This window comes from Euprymna scolopes, chromosome 7 (genome assembly GCF_053919585.1).
Source record: "Euprymna scolopes isolate OS-2025 chromosome 7, ASM5391958v1, whole genome shotgun sequence".
In the NCBI taxonomy this organism is placed as follows: domain Eukaryota; kingdom Metazoa; phylum Mollusca; class Cephalopoda; order Sepiida; family Sepiolidae; genus Euprymna; species Euprymna scolopes.
In genome coordinates, this window is record NC_136488.1 from 23,740,137 (window position 1) to 23,763,576 (window position 23,440).

Consider the following 23,440-nt stretch of genomic DNA (forward strand, 5'->3'; position numbering starts at 1 on the left):
GGCGTCCACAAAGCTCGGGGAACATTGAGCGGCAACATCCCACAATGAAAAATGCCCTATACATGCTATGCGAGGAGAGGAATTTTGAATGGACTGACATCCTCGAATCGGTAGTCTCATCCATGAACGCCACGACTAATAGCGCTACCGGTGTCTCCCCTCATTATGCAATCACCGGTCGTCACCCCAACATTGGTTTGCCTACGCTTCATAATAAACAAATTAAAAGCGACGACTCGGGAGCATATGGCATGCAAATCAACGCTTTGCTAAGACAGGTCCACCACCATGTCACCCTGGCCAACAACGAGGCCGATCACAAGCTTGAGAAAGGCACCCATCACCATACCTGTCGAGACCCGATACAAGTAGGTGATAAAGTTTTACTCCATCGGCCACAATCAGCAATGGCACAATCATCTCATCTACCATGGGTAGGTGACTTCACAATCATAAAAACAAATGACATGATGTCTCAGGTGCAAAATGAAAAGGGCGATACAGCCTGGATCCACCGCGCACATATCAGACGCTTGGCCCCTCGCCCACCGCATTTGTGCAAAACAAACCCCCTGCCCCCACCTTGCAACACCAACCAGCTTCACGCCACACAACATTTTCCAAATAACCCCCCACAAAATCAAAACATGAATCCCTCAACATCATCACCACACGACAATAACACTATCCCGACTCTACCCCCGGTGAGAACAACAAGAGGGAACCTCCCCACCTGCTTCAGGGACTTTGTCATGATCTAAACACTACACTACTAAACACACCCACAAATTGTAAATCTGTCTGAGATCTGGGGGAGCTTTGTTATAAAACAGAAATACAAATATCAGGCGATTTACGTGCAATTCCGCAGGCATTGGCAAAATAACATTCTCTCTTCTCACCAACGTCGCCACGGCCGATACCTTATCGTCGTCCCAGTCAACTTCGAGTAAATACTAACGATCCTTTCTTTTTTTTTCTTCTAACATCTCGTTTGTCGAGAATAAATATATGCATATATATGTATATACACAATCTCCGTGTTCACGTTTTTCTTGCTACCATACGCTTGTCTTAATTACAACACCCCTAGTCCCACAACAATCCAAAATAGCTGAATAAAAGGAGTGAGATTTTTTGCTCAAACATCTCTTTTTTTTTTTACTGTTGTTGGGGAGAAGAAAGAAGAACGACTACTGCCTGCTGCTGATACTAAGAGCAAACGTCTTCACTGTTGTTGATGAAGAGAAGAAAAGGAAGAAAATAGTTTGGCACTCTATGTGAATGCTGAAAATTTACATTCTGTGTGTGTGTGTGTGTGTGTGTGTGTGTGTGTGTGTGTGTGTGTGTGTGCGTGCGTGTGTGTGTGTGTGTGTGTTTGTTTTAACTCTTAATAAATTTGCGTGACTGAAATAGGAATTAATTAACCAAACATCTTTCACTTCCACAGCCACGAAGTTAGACACAAGGACAGTTTATTATGGAAATCTAATTGTCTCAAAAATGGGGAGGAAGGCTGTGGATGTGTGCAACATTTTCTCCTGCCATATTCTCTGGTGAGATTAGTTATAAACCAACTCCTCTCTCAAAAGAGGAGGTAATGCCTGGGAGGATGGCCTCTTGAGGTAGTGCCGGGGAATATTTTTATTTTTTATCTATTCTGTTTACTCTTTGTGATATGGTTGTGTGACAATGTGTGTGTGTGTGCGTGTGTGTGTGTGTGTGTGTGTGTGTGTGTATGGAATTTATTCTTATGTGGTATGCAATCTTGAAATTTTACTAAACGTTTTTGTTTAGTCTTTGTAAAACAAAAAAGTTAATGAAAGGAAAGAAAAAGAAAGGATCGACGAAGAGAGCGAGTGGGTGAAAAAAAAACAACAAAAAATGAAAACAGTGTATAGCAGACAACAATACTCTCAGTGCAGTAACACTGTACGAAAAAGAAAGAAATTGTTTCAAATAAAAAAAAAATCAAAATAGGAATCATATATAAAAACACACAATTAATGAATCAATTAAACATGAAAAGGGATTTAAAATAAATATATATATGTATATATATTAAATAAATATATTGCCAAAATTTGTCGGTTAGAAACTTTGGTAACGAGAGTAAATGAAAGCTGAAAAACATGGCGGCCCATACAAGTTGTGTCGAGCTCCTGGGTTCCTTATTTCCTGACATCGACCCTCAGATATCCGATTATGTGACCGGTAAGTAAATAAAAATCTTTAAATTAATTGGGAACTTGTAAATAATTAAATGCTTACTATATTGGTCGTATATCTTCCTCTTTATGGACTTTTCTTTCTGTGTTCATTCTCTTGGGTTGCGTGGCTATCAACCTATGTAACCTTCTTTGGTTTGTCTAGGAAATGATCGTGTACTTATTTTCTTTGGGAAGTTACCCTCAGAGAAAAATAAACAGCATGTGTACAAATTTGAATAAGTCTATTCCAATCTGTTTTATTCTTGTTAATTAGAATTATTTCGAAACAAATGTCACGGATAAGTATGCGCTAAAATATTTGAAAAGGGTTCTTGTAGTGAACTAAATAAAATGTCAACTTTTTTTCCTTCTAAATTTACTATAAACTTAAATTATTAGAAAGGAAATCGTTCCCGAAACTGTAAACTTTAAATAACTTCAAACCTAGCAATATTTTGATTTGTATCTGGGTTTGCAGATAACAGTAATAAATATGTAACTTAATCTTAAGGCTTATTGTGACAAAGCTCTATCGGAAATAATAGTGAGAACTTTTTGTGTGCACGGTCTGCAGTAGTACTAATTCGGCTGGATTCAGATTTTGAGAAGTTGATTTTCCAAATTTATTTTTGCCTTAAATCAGATTAACCCTTTGGGGGAAGCTAGATTTGATACTTGTGCTGTTTACGGACAGTGCTAAATTAATAAAATTATTTCGAAAGCCATTCTTAACATGGGGAGGCGGACTTTAACTATTTTGTACATTCGCCTGACTTTTTAATAAACAAAAGGGTACTAGTGCACTTGCACTTATTGATCCGTGCTGAAATAATAACGTTATTATTTAAAAAGCCATTCTTAACATGAGGAAGGGAGGGTGTTTTGTACCTAACCTTTTACAATTGAATAAAAAACATATCATAAAACTTTAATTAAACTTGGAAATACGATTTAAAAAATAGCGCGGATCAGTAAGTGCACTGCAGTCACTCACTGCCACCAACAGATACCATAAAAATTAAATTTAACTTGAAAAGCTAATCTAAAAACTATCACGATCTGTAAACTGCATCATTATTCTAGGGGAAGGGGGGGGGCTTGTGTCAGAATCTACCCTTGTGGGGAGACAAAATAAGGATCGACGTGTACAAAAAAGTACATACATGCAGGAGTGACGCAGGAGCAGGATAGATTAGGTTGGATATAGAATGATTCCATGAAGTCATTCGCAGGATAGATCCGAGTAGAGTTCACTGAGTACAGAGCAATATTGTTATAAATTTTGGTACTTCTACAGAATTTGAACTGAACTGTTATATAAGTTTAACGGTTCGAAGACCAATAAAAAATAATTCTGCACTTGTTTGGTCTTCAAACCGTTAAACTTTTTATCATATAACCTAAGTTTTAGGGCACCTATGCGTTTACCATTTCTTGAGGAAAGCCATTATTAACATGGAAAGGTGTGGTGGCTTTAACTCTTACGTTGCGTAGACGGAACTCTCCTACAACGAAAACAATTTGCTTGTGGATCAAATACTGCAGAAGCACCCAAATTTCTTTTTTCTTTTTTTTATTTTTAGAAAATATACATTAATTTATTCATTTGATAACCTGAAGATATATAAAGTTATAAACAATTCGATCGCCGTTATATAATAAATATTTTATCATTTTTTTTCTCTCTGATTTTTTATTAATCATAACTTGTAAAAAAAACAAAAACAAAAAAAAAACGAAACTTGTAATAATTGTTAATGTAACTATTTAGTTTCGGATTTTAATCTTTTCCTTTTCCGACGCATGTGTCCATCCTCTCGCACTTAAATGTCATTTGTCCCAAATAAATGCTTATCTTGACAATTTTGGCATATGTGTTGCCTCGTATTATGCAATTCCGATCATATTTTACAACAGTCTAAGATTTGACAGGTTTTTTTTTTTTTTTTTTTACGAAATAACACTAATTAACACATAGCATCCAAAATAATAATTATTCCTTTCTATGGCTTCTGGGCGAACCTGAACGAGAATTCCCCCCCCCCTCCTATATATTATTGTCCAATTAATAACAATCCACTGAAAAAATTCCGAAAGCCATTCTTAACATGGGGAGGTTGGAGGTGTTTATTCTGAAAATTATTTTTAGGGAGGGTGATTCTCATTCAGGTCCGCCAGTTTGTGTATTAACCTAACTACTGAGCTTCTATTGTGAGTAAATTAATAATTTACTAAATTATACATTAAATTCGCGAAAGTTTTACATAATTTAATTTTTCTTTGCTGATACCCGGCCAAAAATTTTGTTGATTCCTTTAGTTTGGGAGCACAAATGAACCATAATTTTTGACTTTTCCCCCGTTGAACTTTGATTCAAACTGAAAATTACACTCTGATCCACAGTTTAAAAGCTTCAAAATTACTTTCGAATTTCGAACGGTGTCGATTATAGAGAGAGATACAGTGTATCTCTCTCTCTCTTTGTGTGTGTGTGTATATATATATATATATATATATATATATATATATATATATATATATATATATATATATGGAAAAATCACGTTGACACACCAGTTCTCATATCACCGAAGGTAAATGTTTAGCCTGACCAGTACCAAATGGGTGACCATGTGGGAAGGCGCTGTATGTACTGCGACGAGTCATAGAAATTTCCAGGTTGGTATCTGGGAGCGCATTAATTCACTGAGAGAGATGCACCCCCCCCCCCCCCACAAAAAAAACTGCGGTCTACTGTATATTCTGTCCTATAGCAGTCCTCTACACTGACAAAGGTTAGCAGTAATACCAAAAAGTGTGGTTGGTTATATACAAAGTCTTCACCACCATATAAACAAATCATCTGTGTGAATTTCCGAACAACTTAGTTGTTGTGGCGGAAGTTCATACATCGAAATCAACGAAAGAGTCCATCGTATATATATGAACTCTCCCTTATTTGATGTATGAGCTTCCGCCACAATTAAGTTGCTCGGAAATTCACACAGATGATTTGTTTATAGTGGTGAAGGCTTTGTGTAAAACCAACCAAATCTTTTAGAACTAATGTTACACTCAATTGGTACAAATGTAGAGATCAGGTTTCATATCAGTTTTTTTTTTCTCTTAGTTGCAAGACTGAGTATGTATCTGTCCCAGTGATTTTAAGACCCTCCCGCAGATACTGACTTTTTACATCCAAGCACAATACATACAGTGTCTGGTATTCCCAAATGATCACTCATCTGATACTGGCCAGACTCATTGTTGCATAACTTTAGTGATCTGGTGTGTTAATGTAATTATGCTGTATGCCCATGGCAACATTATATATATCTATAATATAAAGCTGAACGTCTGTGTGTGTGTGTCTAGTCACGGATAGGCTCCTATATGGTTGACTATTATAGAAAACTGATCACATATGATAGAAGATGTATCGAGATACAGGAATGGGTATGTTTGATCTGGCATAATGATGATTCATTAAAATTGTGGGGTCTGCATACGCACCTGGTCCACAAAGTATGGAAATAAAAAATTTAAAAAAAAAACGTTTACAAGTGTTTTTGATATAGATGTACATAAGAATACTTTGATAAGTATGTTTCAACTTAAATAGGGATGGTATAATAAAATTGTGAGGTCTGCGTTCGCGCCTGGCCTCCACAGAATGGAAATAGGCACAAACTTTAATAAAGACTTTTCATATTTATCTGCGTAAGTATACTTTGATAATTATGTTTCAGTTTGAAGAAATATGGTATAATAAAATTATGGGGTGTTCGTTCGCACCTGACTTCCATAGAATGGAAATATGTTACAAAGTTTAACAAGGTTTCTTAATATAGATCCACAGAATATTGTGATAAGTGTTTCAGTGTGAACAGGTATGGTATAATAAATTATGGGGTTTATCTATTTTATTTTTACTTTCATCATATTTTGCTTTGGTTTTGATACTCCCAAATTCGAAGCTATCTCTTTATAACCCTTCCTATCATACTTAAATCAGAGCCCATTTTCTGTAGGCTGTTTTTGAACCCAGTCAACGACGGGTACTTTTGCTAGTGTATATATATATATATATATATATATATATATATATATATATATACACACACACACACACAATATTTTTTAAATAAATATTATTTTATACTTACAGACACTAGTGTTTCATGCTTATGCAATCATAAGTGTAGGAAGTGATAATTACTACCAATTATGAGATTTGAACGCAGTCACAAAATCACTGTTGATTTAGCAAAAAGATCAGGGATTAAATGGAGAACCTTATGTTGTTTTGCACTTTTTAACTCCACGCCATGTTAGATTTTTTATTTTTTTTTTTTACTTACACTATTCAATTTTTTCAGTGGAGCATTGATTGCGTGAACGGGATGTGAGTAAAGTGACATTTATTGACTAAATTTTCGCTAAATTTAATCTTTTACTCTCAAGGAACATACAGCATTGCAATACTGCTCCAAACCCTGAACCTCATATTACCAATTCTATTTATTTATTTTTTTACTTGTATTCACCCCAAACAAGACAGATTGCTACTGAGAGATATACTGTGAATTAAGGATACAAGAACACAGTGGTCTCAGTATTCAAGAATTCTGATGAAAGAACTGATCCACTCAATTATCACCCCATTAGTCTCCTCTCTCTCGCTTTACGAAAAGTACTGGTCTATCATCTCGTAAACACTACGTTGACCAACAGTATCGGTTTAGGCAAATCCTATCGATCCTCTCTGAATGCATATATCACACTGAGCAAGGTGGGAAAGGCAGTAAACTTTGACAGGGTCTGGCATGTGGAGTTTGTTATGAAAATTGAATTTTTTTTTTACATAGACATCACCACTTATCAAGGCGAAGAGGCCACTCGAGGATAAGGGTTAAAGAGTGTACAGTAGAAATTGGACAATATAGTAATCGTTAGTAATGGAAATTCAGTAAATTTGTTAACAAGTGGAGCGGCTCATCAAAAACTTGTTTACGTTAGACTTGAAGACAACCATATTGTAGTCAGCTGGAAAGCAGGAAAACAGAAGACAATTCCACAGGCATGCAGTTCTAAGAAAGAAGCTTTGTTCATGGAATCTACGTTTAGTTTTAGGCACAGATAATGAGTAGGGGGAATTATTGATAGTGTTTTCAGCTAGACGAGTGTTTCTTGTGAAAGTTTGGCGAGGGGGGGGCATAGACTGAAGCTCAGTCGAACACTTTCCATGAAAATAATGATACAGCAAACTCGCAACATCTCTTCTGTGAGACAGAGGTTGTAGGGAAGAGAAAAGGATATCTCCTATGAGGCTACAAAGTCTATTTTGAACTCTATCAAGACAGGACAAGTCCTTTCTAGCAGCCCTTCCCAGATGTGGCAACAATATTCCATCCTTGGACGTACCTGGCTCTTATATAGATAGAGAATTGCATCAACAGTGAGATATCTACTGGACCGATAGAAGGATCCTACTATTTTTTGAGTGGCCTTGGCAACAGATTTGATGTACGTGTTACGTTTAAGATCAGAAGTAAAGGTCAAGCCCAGAAGCTTGTCAAAACTTGGTCTCCTCAAGACGGGAGCCATTCATTTCAACTGATGCCAGATGATGATCAGAATGTTGATGATGTAAAGAGAGAAGCTTGGTTTTAGATGCATTAAAAGTAACCAGCCACTCCTTTCCCCATTGTACCACATGCTCAAGATCAGAGGAGAGAGAATCGGAGAGAACTTGATCGTTTACTGACTTAGATGTGCTACCATAGATGGTAGTGTCATCAGCATAAATGTCTACAAATATGTAAGGATGTGAGTTGGAAGATCATTAATGTAGATCAGGAAAAGAGTTGGGCCCAGGATGGACCCCTGAGGGACTCCAGCATTAATACTGTGTGCTTCTGATTTTTGCCCATCAACTGCTACTCTTATGAACCTATCAGAGAGAAACGATTTAATAATTGAGAAGACATTTCCAGCTATACCATAGTTAGAGATCTTGTGAAGAAAACCTTCATGCCATACCCTATCAAAGGTCTTAGATATTTCAAGAGCAATTGCCCTAGAAAGGTTGCCTCCGTCGAGAGATTCACTAATCTTATGAGATATAACTAAGTAGATCTAGCAGAACAGAAACCATATTGTGTGTCACTAAGAAGGTTATTTTTGCTGAGATGGTTGATTACTTCTCTATTTAACACAGATTCCAGCAACTTACTCATGATGCACGGGAGACTTATTGGCCTGTACTGAGAGGGGGATGAGCGATCAACAGAATTCTTAAATACAGGGCATACTGATGAGATTTTCCGAGTTGATGGTATAACACTACAATATGTTTAAATTAAATTGTATAGTATTACTGAAATGAATATTTAAATTGTATAGTATTACTGAAATGAATATTTAAATTGTATAGTATTACTGAAATGAATATTTAAATTGTATAGTATTACTGAAATGAATATTTAAATTGTATAGTATTACTGAAATGAATATTTAAATTGTATAGTATTACTGAATGAATATTTAAATTGTATAGTATTACTGAATATTTAATTGTATAGTATTACTGAAATGAATATTTAAATTGTATAGTATTACTGAAATGAATATTTAAATTGTATAGTATTACTGAAATGAATATTTAAATTGTATAGTATTACTGAAATGAATATTTAAATTGTATAGTATTACTGAATGATTATTTAAATTGTATAGTATTACTGAAATGATTATTTAAATTGTATAGTATTACTGAAATGAATATTTAAATTGTATAGTATTACTGAAATGAATATTTAAATTGTATAGTATTACTGAAATGAATATTTAAATTGTATAGTATTACTGAATGATTATTTAAATTGTATAGTATTACTGAAATGAATATTTAAATTGTATAGTATTACTGAAATGAATATTTAAATTGTATAGTATTACTGAATATTTAATTGTATAGTATTACTGAAATGAATATTTAAATTGTATAGTATTACTGAAATGAATATTTAAATTGTATAGTATTACTGAAATGAATATTTAAATTGTATAGTATTACTGAAATGATTATTTAAATTGTATAGTATTACTGAAATGAATATTTAAATTGTATAGTATTACTGAATGATTATTTAAATTGTATAGTATTACTGAAATGATTATTTAAATTGTATAGTATTACTGAAATGAATATTTAAATTGTATAGTATTACTGAATGATTATTTAATATAACAAATCCTTCTTGGACAATAGGAAAATCCAGGTTATCTTTGATAGCTGTACATCCAAACATGTTATTAATGTGGGTCTGCTCTAGGGGTTGATCCTTATTATTTATGGTATTCATAAATGACCCTCCTGATGAAATTGTCACACTCGAGTACTGATAACCCCATGTTTTAGATATCGAAAAAAAAAGGAATAGACAATATTTAAAACTTTAAAAAATGATCTCCAGTTTGTAATGAGGACATGAATGGTCACGTTTAATGCTGCTAAAACTAAGCTCCTTTTATTCAACGTTACAAAGAACTTTTCCAACCATCAATTGCCATGAATAACAACACTGAAGCTGATAATTCATTATTCAAATTCCTTAACCTAACATGAATTGAAACAAATATATAGAGGATATTGCCAAAGCTGCTGCAAAGAAGGTGGGCTCCCTCTACCACACTAGAAAAATATTTACACCTAACGGTATCTTATATCTCTACAATGCTACCATTCAACCATGCATTGAATATTGTTGCCACATATGGACCAGTGCATTAACCAATAATATTTCTCTATTGAACAAAAAAGAATCTCCAATCTTATAGGTCTAGCATTGTCAATCAAGTTCCAAGCCCTGTCCCATCACCATAATGTTGCATTCCTCTGTGTTTATAAGTACTTTAATGAAATGTGCTCTAAACTTGTAGCAGTGATGTCCCTTCAATGTAAACTCCCCTGACTAACCTGTTAAGCAGCAAAATCTCATGCCTTCACTGTAAAGGTTTCCTGATACCAGGAAAGCTTTCTACTCTAAAAGTTTCTTCCTTTGAACTGCTAGACTTTGGAATTCCCTGTCTGTATCTTGCTTTCATGACTGTACTAACATACAGAAATTTAAGTATAATGTGAAGTTATCTCGCTGCTCAACTTCCTACTTAGAGTATCTCAGTAGGCCAAAGGTGCAGCCAGCCATACTTATGGGGGCTTTTTAGACCCCCACCCCTCAAAGTTTTTCTCTAATTTAAAGTGCCAGTAGGGTAGACAGAGATATGCAGGCAGGCATTTGCTTTGTAAATAATTTGCCTGCTAATGAGGGAATTAGTTACTGCTTGCGAATTAATTTTGTCTGCTATTTTACAATAACGCCTCAAATTTTACCTACCTATAGGGGAATTTTGCAGGGTTAGATTCGTCTTGTTTTGTTCCGTTTCATTCAAAAAGAATTTTTGTACAAAAACAAAATTAAACTTTTAATATAATTCTTTTTGCTTCATACATAAGTATTTAATTACAACCAGAATGTGGCAAAAGGTACCAGGATTTAATAAAAAAAACTATAAAACCTGAAAAGTTATAATTAGGACAACCCAAAAATTGCGTTTAATAATCAGATTGAGTAATTTGACAAAGTAATTTTATAAAAAATTTCATAAATCAATCAAAATATTTAAATTTCACGTTATAAGAACATTCAGTGAGCATTAATTATAATTTTTAGGTTGCCTTAATTATAATAAAGAAACAAACTACATGAATGAAACATATTTTGTAAAGCTTTGCTTGGACCCCTACCCCACCCTACCCCTCCCCAATCTTTCCTAGTTATGCCTTTGCTGTAGGCATGATCCCTAATTAATATTAGCCTCTTATGTCTGTGTCAATTTGGCTTGTATGGAATGAATGTAACAGTAGTTATTAGACCTAAATTAATAAATATTCCCCAAATTTCAGTTTATTTCAAGTATTTCAAAGGGTTTTTAGGAGGTATAATATGGACATTTGAAAATTAATATATTTAAAATTTGTATTAAATTTGATCCATAGTAGTTCAACTATAATTAAGCAAAATTCTCTGAATTTTAATTTTTTTTTAACCTCTTAAGCTTATTCCTTTTATTTTAGACATTTTCTAAAATCAAAATCATTTATTGTAGGGACCTCAAAATTAACCATAGAATCTTATGACATCAATGCTTTATACATACTTGTGTTTTTAAATCTCCCCAAAATAAAGTTATATTTATAGGAAGTTGTTTTAACATCAAATAGTTTAAAGGTTAAATTATCAAGCTGGAAAAAACATTTTATCTTGATGAATAAGTAAACAAAATCCCCTTCTTTCCGACAGAGGTCTGTTTATACACAAAAATGAGCATTGTAATGTGACGTTTTCAACATCTACAGATGATAAAAAGTGAGAGAAACTAGTTTTCTTGCTCATTATGATTTTTTAAAAGAGTTTTCTTAGTAACTAGTTAGTTGTAGTTCTTGAATCAAACCTGTCTAAAACTGCTGTAGTTTTATCCATTTTGAAAGAAATTGGGCGTTACAGCATAATTAACAGTGCATTGAAAAGTATGTGCTGACGGAAGTAGCGTTTGTCTAAGATGTGAATTCAAAGAGTCAATGTATTTATAAAGGAAATTACATGTTCCCATACAGTTCTCATTGTCAAACGGATGCCCATAAATGTTAGTTACCACTAAACTAAATAAGAAATAAAACCTATTTACAACCACAAATTATGAAATCATGGTCGACTTTGCTATTTTACAATTGGCAATAGTTTAATGATTAAATTTGCTACTGGAATAATAGCAAAAACTATTAAGTAAATGGACGGCAGAAGATCTTGTTTGAAAGAAACAGCCTGTAAATGTATATTTAGTCATGTTTATCAACTGTTTTCACTTATGGAGTATTTCATTTTTACCTCCAAATAATATTTGGTCATCAGGAAAAAATATGCACCATTTTGGGGCATTCCTCTTAACAGCTTTTTCACATATCGGCTTTCCTCACTGATGAGATGCTCTATTATCTGAATTACATTTCAATCAAATGGAGTGTTCAATATAATTAAAGCTGGATATTTAACGGCTTAGTGTCTCGTATATCGTTTAACGGTTGCGCATCTGACATCTTTGTTGTGTGGAAAGTACTTTTATCGAAAAAAAAATTATTTTTCCTCGCAGAAATAACCATACAGTAGATATTTCCTATTATGCCCCCCATGTGATATTCCTTTTAGCCCAGCACATTGTTTGGTTATCTCTATGAGGTGTTTACTGATTGTGACTCTTTGTCGGTTTTTAATTCCAAACTGGCCTAGAAGTTAATACAGAGTCTGCAAGGAAACCTGTTGTGCCAATTTTGCTCAAAGAATTGCACTATAACAGTCACAGATCAGCTCTTTGTGTATGTCTTTGTATTTATCTATTTTGTGTTAGTGTTATTTTTCTACTTGGCTCTCATAAAGTACTATCAATTCAACCAAGAGGAGTCTTGTGCTTATTCTTGACTATAGAATGTCTGGCCATTGACTCTTTTCACTTACAATCTTGGGTAAATTATTGTGCCAGTCAAGATCTGTGGCAACCGTTCAATCGCCACTGGTCCAAGAATATTTTGGCTGGGTATTAATAATTGGTTAGGTATACGTTCAACCCAATCCACAGTTTCCTCCCTCTGCAAAAGCCGCTGAGTTTATATTAGCTGCTTCAGGCTTCATGTGATTGTTTATTGTTGTGGTCAGTTTATTTAGTACAGTGTTTTCATGTGTATCAATCATTAGCAAAGGCCACTCTGCAGGAACTGAACAAAGAACATGTTTTATGTTCAAATATTTTGAAAAATTGGGAAAACTTTTCTCCAAATTCTAAGTTAAAAACTGAACATTTCAGAATGGAATCATTTAAAATCATTTTCTTTGCAATTCAACAAATTATTGTATATATTAACAAGAAAAAAAGCAGTATTTTTTCCAAAACATGATAATGAATTTGTTTCCATTTTTCTTCTTTACAAAAGTATGGTTTGATTAAACATAAAACATTTGTTTAGACTTTTCAGTTTTATATAATAGATTAAAATTTTGATTTATTTTGTTCAGATTTCATAAAGTAAAATATGAAAGTGGCTCAAAATGTAAAAAAAATAGTAATTGAATTTTCAAAATATTCGACTGGAAATAATTATATAATCTCTCGCATTCTGAAAATTCTATTACTAATTGCTCACTATTTTGGATGGCATTGTCCTAGTGAGTATAAAATTATTACTTGTGAGACATTGGATTGGGTTATAACTGGTTGGATAACCACATCTTTTGTTCGAAATGAATTTGATTCATTCCATAGTCAGATTTTGCCACGGTTTTCTTTATCTGTGTTAGTTTATAGACTTTCTTGTGTGTGGCGTGTTTGCTCATTTGCCTCACATGCAAGAGGATCAGGTTTCGAATCCAGAGTTCAGATATGTCTAACTGATGAGCCCAAATGAGGGTCTTGGACTTCCGGTTTGTTGACTGTAATGGCTCTTGTGAGCTGCAACGTTGTTTGACTGTGGAAGTAATAATAAATATATATATATATATATACATATATACTAAACTACCCGTGACCCATTGGGTCAGTATATGTTATAGCTAGCTATGGAATAGTGACTATACAGAATTAATGTGTAAACGTGCAAAAATTGAATGCATGTGCAGAAAAACAAACATGGCGACCAGTGAAAACAATACAGAATACATGGGATAATAAAGGTCTCAGCATCATTGCCTTTAGATTAAATAAAAATCCTTTATATAAGAGAGGTGTAATCCGTTGAAAAAAAGACTAACCCCCCCCCCCTCATGTTTTGAAGTGTTTCTATGTATTTTTAAAATGTTTGGAACCTATGACCCCCCCCCTCACCCTGTTCCCTCTTTTTGCCCCTCTCTTGCCACGAAACCTGAAAAATGCTAATGATTACGTCTCATTACCACTACATGGTCAAGAAGTGAGTGCTCATTTTACATTAAATTTGTATAGGAAAGTGATCCCCCACTCTAAAATGTTAAAATTTTATTTTATTTTCTTTAAAGGCTGTTGAAACGTATTAGCTAAAAAATGTAAATTTTGATTTCTTTTAGGAGGTAAACTATGCTGAGTTAGATCATAAAAAATACCAAATATTTAAAAATATATGTAAATTTATCAAGTAGTTTTTAGGGTTTTTTTTTGTTTGTTTTTTTTTTTTTTTTACATTAGAAAAACATTTTCTTTGTTTTTTTGGTTTTAAAACGATTTCAATTTGCAGTGAAAATAAAATCAACATAATCTTTTAAAAAATTTGGGATGTTAAAACCATATATGGTATAATCAAAAGCATTCATGAACGATATTTGTTTAAAAAAATTCTGTTTATCTATATAATTATAAAACTCAGATCAGCTTGCTTAGGCATTTGAACCGTGCATCTGGTTTCTGACTTTCAGTTTCAAAAAATTTGTCTGCTTACCTATTTAATGGCCATCCTGTCTTAAATTTAATATTAAAAGCCACTGCTGCTATTCAAAACATACACAAGGTTAACAGTATTTCTTTTGTTTTAACTTATTTTTCCTTACAAATAAATGTAATTTAACCCCGTTGAGTTAAAAAAAAAAAAAAAAAAAAAAAAAACTTATTTAAATATACAATATATAACTATAATCATATTTGTAATTTACTGCTTTTAGTAGTGCTCCTGTGGATTCTGAACATTTTTTTTTTTTTTTTCAGGTCTTACTTAAAATATTATCTCTTCAAGGAGGGGGAAGGTAGAAACTTGGTTTTAGTAGTGCTTTTAGTAGGGCCTCCTTAACTTGCAGTTGTGCTCTGGAAATATTCCGCGTTTCATTCACGTTAGAATTCGTCAGCAGGCTTAAGCTTAAGCCTGACAAATTCTAACGTGAATGAAACGTGGAATATTCTGTGTAGCTTAATTGCCATATATATTTTTATAACTTACTATATACATTTTTTTTTTTTTTTTTTTTTTTTTTTCAGGAATTCTTAATGATTCTTGCGATGACTTTGAAACGCCTCAAGATATTTATGATGCAGTTGGCGATTTGCTGCTAAACTCTGCAATTGGTAAAACAGAGGATGATATTACTGATATATGTGAAAAGTTTCATGGTCTTATGAAAAGGTGAGACTGTTATTTAAATAATTTTCTTTTATTCTAAATCTGTATCTCTTTATCAATATCATTTACTTCTTAAAATAGTTTAATCGTAAAGCTTGCATCGGTTTTAAAAATAATCTTAAAAAAAGGAAAAGTACTTGGATAAGTATTTTTCTTTAAGATTTTTTTAAATATTGAATTGGAAATGCTTGTCCTGAAACATAACCACATGTGAATGATTGGGTAAAATATTTAATTGAATTTGATTTGTATCTTAAAGTTGTATTTATAGTGCGATTGTTTGGTGAAATATCGCCTGTAAATAAATCATGATAAATAATACATATGAGGGAATGTTCCAAAAGTAATGCCTCCTATTTTATTCCACCCAAATGGATCAGAGGGAGTTGCAAATTGCATTGTTATGAAGTACTGAACTTATATATTCATAATTTGAAAGTTTATTCTGTGTTGCATATATTGACGAAGCAACCCATGTCATGGATGTGCATCAGAAGCAAAGATGGGTCATTGAATTTCTAGCAAAGTGCATTGAGAATGATGATGACCATGTAGAAAAATAAATTCTAGAGCATAAATCATCTTATCGAGAGTTGCCCGGACCAAATTAACTCTTTCCCGCCACATGATTCAAGTTGTAAGCCAGTGTCTTCTTCTTAACAAAAGAGCACAAGAGGTCACTTGTTTTAATGGTACCACACCCGTCTTTGTATCTCTTCAATTTTTTTGAGTTAAAAAAAAAAAAAAAAAAAAAAAAAAATTGAAATGACCCTTATATTAAAAATTAAAACGTCATAAGAATCAGAAAGAAATACTCGCATGTGACTCAATCTGTTTACTGCTCCATAACAAAATTAGACACAGGGTCAGTTTTTAATATATTAAGTTCCCCAAAAAGGGCACTGAATGAGACAAAAATTAATCTAATTGACCAAGTACAGAATGTATGCTACTAAGACAAATGGCAAAATTTCACACCTAACGTGCTTAAACAAGTCATATTTCTCTTATTTATTGGCAAATTTGTAAAACGATTATATGGACAGAAAGAGAATAAAATAAACATTAAAATGATCTTAATTTAATGTGCTTTTATACATTAAGTATTTTTATACTCAAAGTTAAAAAGAAAATCCATTGGCAATGCTAATATTACACTTTGAATTATTTATTTATATAAATAAAATGTGTGTGTGTTTGTGAAAATATTTAACCGATAAACTCTTACTGTACTCGTCACATAACACTAAAATTAACAGGAAATAGTAATCATACACCAAGGATGGTTTATAACAGGTAAAATCTTTGTTTGGATGGATGAATAATGCATACAGAAATATATCGGCAACTTAAAATGTAAAATGTTCATTTCAACTTTCTGACATTTTTATTTTGCGCAGGCTTGAAGTGGTTTAATTTTAAATCTTTCTTATCTGTCAAACAGCAAGGAATGTATGTGGAGCACAGTTTGTTTCGATTCCAGCTGATGGCACTCGATTCAGCTTTTTTTTTTTTTTTTTAACCTTTGAAATTGCTGCACAACAGGAGATACAATATAAGGTTCAATAGAGAATCGGCTCTATAATAATAAATATAAAATATATTTAAGCATATTTTATGACTGGGCAATCCCCCTCCTCTTACTAGTTTACAAATAAAATAACTTTTTTTTTTTTTTTTTTTAAGCACAAAACCATAAAAAGTGCATGAACTGGGAAAGAAGTAGTGATCATCCTCTTTCTATTCTACTCTTAGCTACATTTTTGCCCTTTCTTACCAGCATTATTCATCATATTCACTTCAGCAACCACCAAAATACCACATTTACTCTATGGACTATCATACTGAAAATATCCACAATGATTTTAATTAGATTTAATTAACAAAAAAATATATGTAATTTCATTAAAAAAATAACGAGAAGTGAGATGATAAAAATATCTCCAAAAATAGTAGATAAAAACAGGTTTGTAAGACCGACCTTTTGTAAAAGAAAAAAAACTAAATTGTTCATTCTTTTCCAAATTGATTAAAAGAATAAAATCAAGTCTTGATGAAAAAGACTTGATTGCATACCCCCACCCCCGACATATCATCCATACCACCATTCTACCTACAGCCAGGATTGCAAGAAACTCCATTTGTTTTTACTTAACCCACAGCGGGTAACATTGTCAATAAGGTACACAATATCCAGTAGTATCAACTGTTTGGGATTGATGAGTCATTACCTTGTGCCATAAATAAATCTTTTCTGCTTCATTAAATCATAGATGTTGTTAAAATTTTTCAACACGTTTATAAGCCCAAAATTTTTTTTTTTTATTCTAAATGAATTAACAGTTTAAAAGTTTAAATGCTTCAGTCTCCTGTGTGATTTTGAAACTTAAAAACTGTCTATTTCTGACTATTATCAAAGTGCGTGTGTCTGTGTGATACAAATCAATCTGATACTTGCTTTAACCAGACGGAGCCACAGCAATGTGTGGTTGGGCGGATACAGCTAGTAATAAATATTTATTGATTTTAAATTAATACTAAAAAAGATCACCTCCTTCAAAGTGTATTTTCATGCTTGAGAAATAACTGTACATTTAACATGTTTTTACAGTAATTAGAAATAAAAATTCTATTGTTAAATATATAGAGATTTCTAAAGAATCAGAAATTTAGTATGGAATCAGTAATTGTATCAGAATTTGGAAAAATATTGAAATCGTCCCCTCATTAGTATCCACCCAGACTCAACCAATTGTATTGTTTGATGTGTATATTGAAATTTTTCCAAAAGTGAAGTTACTCTTCAAGGCAAACAAGTTGCTAATAAAGTTAAAATCGAGAAAATCTGTATCTTTTTCCTGGTTAGGGAAACCTTTCGATGAAGATATTGCTTGTTATTCAGATGCCACTTTGCTAATTTGGAAGTTGGATCATCGCAAGGTAGTGTTTGTGGCAAAATGAACAGAATAGTTTCTATATGCTGGTCATCAAAAACACTTTGTAACAAAAAGTTTATTAATCTTAGATACTCTTGTGCTTATTGACATATGGATAGTTGTTATGCTTCAAGAGATCTTTTCACTACCTAGACTGCTTTAAGTTCTTTCTAAAACAGATAATGTGTCTCTCAGAGACTTGACTTGAGTAACTGGCATCCAAGTTGATATGATTGGCATTAAGGAAATGATGGTGAATGGGAAGATTCAAACTGAATGGATCAAAGGGCAAGAACAGGTTGAAGGTTGTCTGACAAAATTGGAAGCTTCTTCAGAAATTTTGAAAGATTTTCTGCACAACAGGAGGGACCTATTTTGATAGAATAAGAGGATTAGGCATGTTTTTCCGTGATCAGCAAAATTATTCAAAATGAATCTCATTGAGGTTATAGTGAAATAATACATCATATACATCATCAAGCAAAAGATTTTTTTTTACATGTGTATAAAAAGAACCCATTTTCTTTTTCTAGCAGTAAACTGTTGAGCTGTGTGCTGATCGGATAGATGCTGGTGGAAAAGCTCAATACATGTCTGATAGACTTCGCATGAAACATTGTTATGACATTCGTACTTGCACTTAGGAGAGTATTGTAGCCTTGCAGGCCAGTAATAATCAAGACAAACACAGAGGTACAGTTAACAAAGCGTGCTAATAGCAAAAGTATGTTACATTATGATTCTGGGGCCATAACTACCACAAATTACTACCCAATAACATATTAAATGTAACTATTTATAGTCTGGATAAGTCTATTATTCTTTAAATACATCAGCTTACCCCATAACAAAGAAACTGCTTATTTCTTTGTTTCTTTTTATACAATCTTTCTTCAGATAGAGGCTTTAGACCCCTGTGTATGATTTAAACTTGAAGCAACTCTTTGAAGTAATAAATTGAGTTAATTTTTTTTTTTTTTCATGACTGTTTTAGCCATTTGCCTAAGAAACATCAGAGTTCAATAAATAACATCCTTATCAGTAATACATAATTCATTTTAATCTTTTTCAGTTCTCAATCAAATGAGACTGCTGGACACAAAGTTTTGAACTCCCCTATACAATTGGGTTCATTGTCTAGTAACCGTATCGACATGGGTATGGACAACAATAGTATATGGCTGGCCAAGAAAGAGAATGCTTCCGTAAGTGCTTTTATTTGTTTTGTTTTTTTCTCTATTTTAAATATTCAGCTTTTAAATTTTTTTATTTTTTTTTTTATTTTAGAAAACTAAGTGCATTATACCTCAAGGTGATCAATATATGTACCATTTAAATATAGGAGAAAAACTTACTGTATATAAATGAGTCATGAACCTAGGACTATAATGTTCGAACAGGCACATTGCTTTAGGAAAAAATTGGGCAATTTTAACTAAAAATAAAATTTTTTTTTAACTAATACTTGAATGAAAGTGCTCCCAAACCAAAAACTATCGGTCTTCTTTTTTCTATATATCTATAAAAGTGAACGTGTGTGTGTGTCTGTGTACATTTCCCTACGCAATAACTCTGTCAATTTTAAGTCTACAGACTCGAAATTTGATATACAGGGTACTGAGATTTGGGAAAATCTTTGATCGGTTTTCAGCAAGAAATTAGTCTGTTAAGAGGTCAATGTTCAACAATTTGACTTTTGAGAACTCTACCAAACTCCTCCAACAATTTTGGGTCTGAACACTTGAAATTTTAGATATAGGTTCCTTGAACATGGATCTAACTTAATAACTTGATTTGAGCCTAAAACAAATGTTTTGTTTTTTTTGCTCAACATACACCTCCAAACATCCGAGCAACGCCAGGCTGAAATGCTAGTTTCATATATAAAATTAAGTCTATTGGATTTTCAAAATCAGCTCTAAATAGCTATCTCAGTGATTTGGAATAACCAATTTTTATTTATTGTTGTACCATGTTCATCGCATAACAAAAAAACCCACTTCAGTTTCTTTCAAAATATATATATTCTGGTTTGATAAATTGCTAATGTGAAAATATTGGTAAATAATCGCCTAAAAAGAAAAATTAAGAAAAAATATTTTTATATTGATTGATCTTTGAGTTAGCAGATAAAATATGAGTGTTTTAATTGCATATATTCCACTACTAAAATTACTTCTATATTATAACATTAGCTAAAATAATTTGATTTTTACAGTTTATTTGGTTAGTCAGCTAATGTACTTCCTAACTTTTGGTGTAGTTGCTACCGGAAGAGGTGAAAATCAGTTCCTTCACTTTTATTGTTCTTCAGTATTTCTATTGTGAAGCGATTTATTTTATTAAAATATAAGAAAAGGACATTATTGAAAAGTTTGCAATACAAATTAACAAAATTATACAGATAAAAACAACACAATTTTTATTTGCACTTTTTATAACAAAATTTAAAATAAGTTTTATTTTATTTGAAATTTTATAAGAAATATATTTATGAAATTATAAAAATACGTTTTTTTAATGTGAAAAATAAGTATTTGAATTTATATAATAAATGTTTATGAAAGTATGAAAAAATAAATTAAAATGAAAATAACAAATGCATTTATTGAAATCAAAATAACAAAATTTTAAACATAAAAAAACGTATCCAATACGTATATTACGTTGTTTAAAAAGATTTTAAAAAGTGTTTTCAATAATTCTTAAAAAAAAACCCAACTAATTTCAATAATTCTTAATTAAAATAAGATTGAAAAAACTTTTCAATGATTATTAAATAAAAGAACTATTGGAATGTAATAAAAAAAAAAGTACATGCACAGGGGAGATATAGATATAGGCAGGGGAAAAAAAGCGAAAAAATTGATTTGCCTTTTCACCGCTTCCGGTAGCAGGCACGCCAAATGTTAGGAAGTACATTAGCTGACTATAACCATTTATTTCCTCTTCATATTAGATTCTTGTACAAAGAATATAAAAAATATCTATTTACTTTGAGAAAGTTTTATTAGCAAAGAAACAAAATATTAGTTTGAGTTTTTACTTTGATTGTATCTCTTAGTAGTCTATCCATAACTAAAAATAAGTCCTGATTTTGTAAATAGTTGAGTAGATATTGCAGGTTATCATCATAAATGGGTCAAGTTTTTTTTTTTTTTTTTTTTTTTTCCAAAATCAAAATTGATTTGTTTTTTTTTTTTCTTTTCCAGCAAGTAGACCAGAAGAAATTAGAAAAAGCTGAAGCGAAAATTCAAAAGAAAAATGAAAAACGAGCAAACCAGAATTCTTCTAGTGTAAAGAAGTCAACAAATGGGTAAGTACGTTGACTTTATCTTTCAGATATGTCCGCATAATTCTGGAGATTTTGTCTATTGGTCAGTCATACGTCGTCATTGCTATACACTCGGATTGAATGGACATGTTTTATTTTAGATGCATTTTATATTTTTCATAAATTCTCTTCCATTATTTTATAGGATAATACTGTTTGTTTCTTACTTATACTTTGTCCATCTTCATAAAATGTCTCAACTATACCTCTTTAGCAGGATAAGACTCCACCCCAAACGTCTTTTCCTCACTCTCCAGGATTAGTCATATGTGAAGAAAATGACTTAATAAATACTATCATGATTCGTAATTTGTACTTTTTTTCTCCAGTTCAAACAAGATATATTTGTCACTAAGCCATAAGAGGCTACTGTAATAGGGACTAAATTTATAGGAGGCATCCTTAATTGGAACTGTTTAGCAAGATATTTGTTCACAGTACTTTTAAATTTGTGCATGTTGGTACAACAGGGAGAGAATACCCTAGCAAAGTGGTTCAAGGAAAGAAACTACTAGAATAGAAAGTTTTCCAGCAACTGGAGATCTCTACAGTGAAGGGATCAGATTTTGCTACTCATCTGGTTTATCAAGGATATTTTAGGGAGGATACAAGTGCATCAAGTTTATTGGAGCACATTGTGTAGAACTACTTATAAAACAATCACAGGGATTACACCACATTGCAGTGATGAGACAGGGGTTGGAGCTTAGTAGACAGCACAAGACTTATTAGATTATAGAATCTTTTTTGGTACTCTATCCAAGAGGGAGAGATTAATGGTTGGAGGACAAATCCAGATGTGGCAGCAATACTCTATGCATTTTAAGATTAAAATGTTTTTATTAAAAGAAAAGCAAATATTACATCTTGGCCATCATTGAGAATATTCTCTGTGCACCTCTTGTGCAAAAACTTACGATCGAGAATTTTTGCCATATACTTTTAGCATGAAGAAGAGCAATACCAACAGTTTTACTTTAAATATATTTTAATTTAACTTCAGTGTGGATCCATTTCTTTAACTAGAAGTTGCTTCTGGTTAGATCATTCCTACAAGGATTCTAACACATAGCAAGGGCTTACATTACGTTTCATTCATAACATTTTAACTACGACTGGATATCTCCTTTCAAATCTCTGACAATTGAATCAACTAATTCACCCGATCCAGATACATGTATAAATGGGCTGTGGCTGATTGTGGGGGCCAGACCTTGTCAATTATATCTAAGTAGCCATATGCATCGACAAATTATCATACAAGGAGTGTTCCAAAAGTAATGCCTCCTATTTTTTATTCTGCGCGAATTAATTAAAAGGGATTACATTGTTATGATGACTGACTTTATGCATTCATGACCTGAAAGTTTAATCTCTCTCTTGCAGATATTAATGGTGTGAGACTCTAAGAAGGCAATCCCTGTTATGGATGTGTGTTAAAAGCAGAGATATGTCATTGAATTCCTGGCAAATGTGCATTTAAAATGCCAGTTACTATGTAGAAAAATAAATTCTGGAGCACTAAAAGTTGCTCGTTTTAGTGGTACTACTCCTGTCTTTGTAGCTTTTCCATTTTTTTTTTTTTATTAAAAATTAGGAGGCTTTAGTTTTGTAATGACCCTTGTATCTACAATTCAAAAGTATGTTACTATTTTATAGCTGTTAATGATTTTTCATATCACCTTATTATTTCAACTTCAGTATTTATGGATTTGTTAGCAATTTTCTTGAGTTATTTCTAACACTTTTTTGTTTATAGAAAAGAACA

At 32.4% G+C, this 23,440-nt stretch overlaps 1 protein-coding gene across 1 annotated transcript in view; it reads left to right on the top strand.

Annotated features, from left to right (window-relative positions):
- The first annotated feature begins 2,059 nt into the window (after window positions 1-2,059).
- The window catches only part of LOC145279646 (ATP-binding cassette sub-family F member 3-like), a 68,842-nt gene continuing 47,461 nt past the window's right edge, over window positions 2,060-23,440 (top strand). Inside the window, exons 1-4 of the mRNA XM_080130876.1 lie at window positions 2,060-2,214; window positions 15,261-15,405; window positions 19,411-19,543; window positions 21,551-21,654. Coding sequence (XP_079987002.1) covers window positions 2,133-2,214; window positions 15,261-15,405; window positions 19,411-19,543; window positions 21,551-21,654 — 464 coding nt within the window. The 5' untranslated portion in view covers window positions 2,060-2,132. The remainder of the gene's footprint in view (window positions 2,215-15,260; window positions 15,406-19,410; window positions 19,544-21,550; window positions 21,655-23,440) is intronic.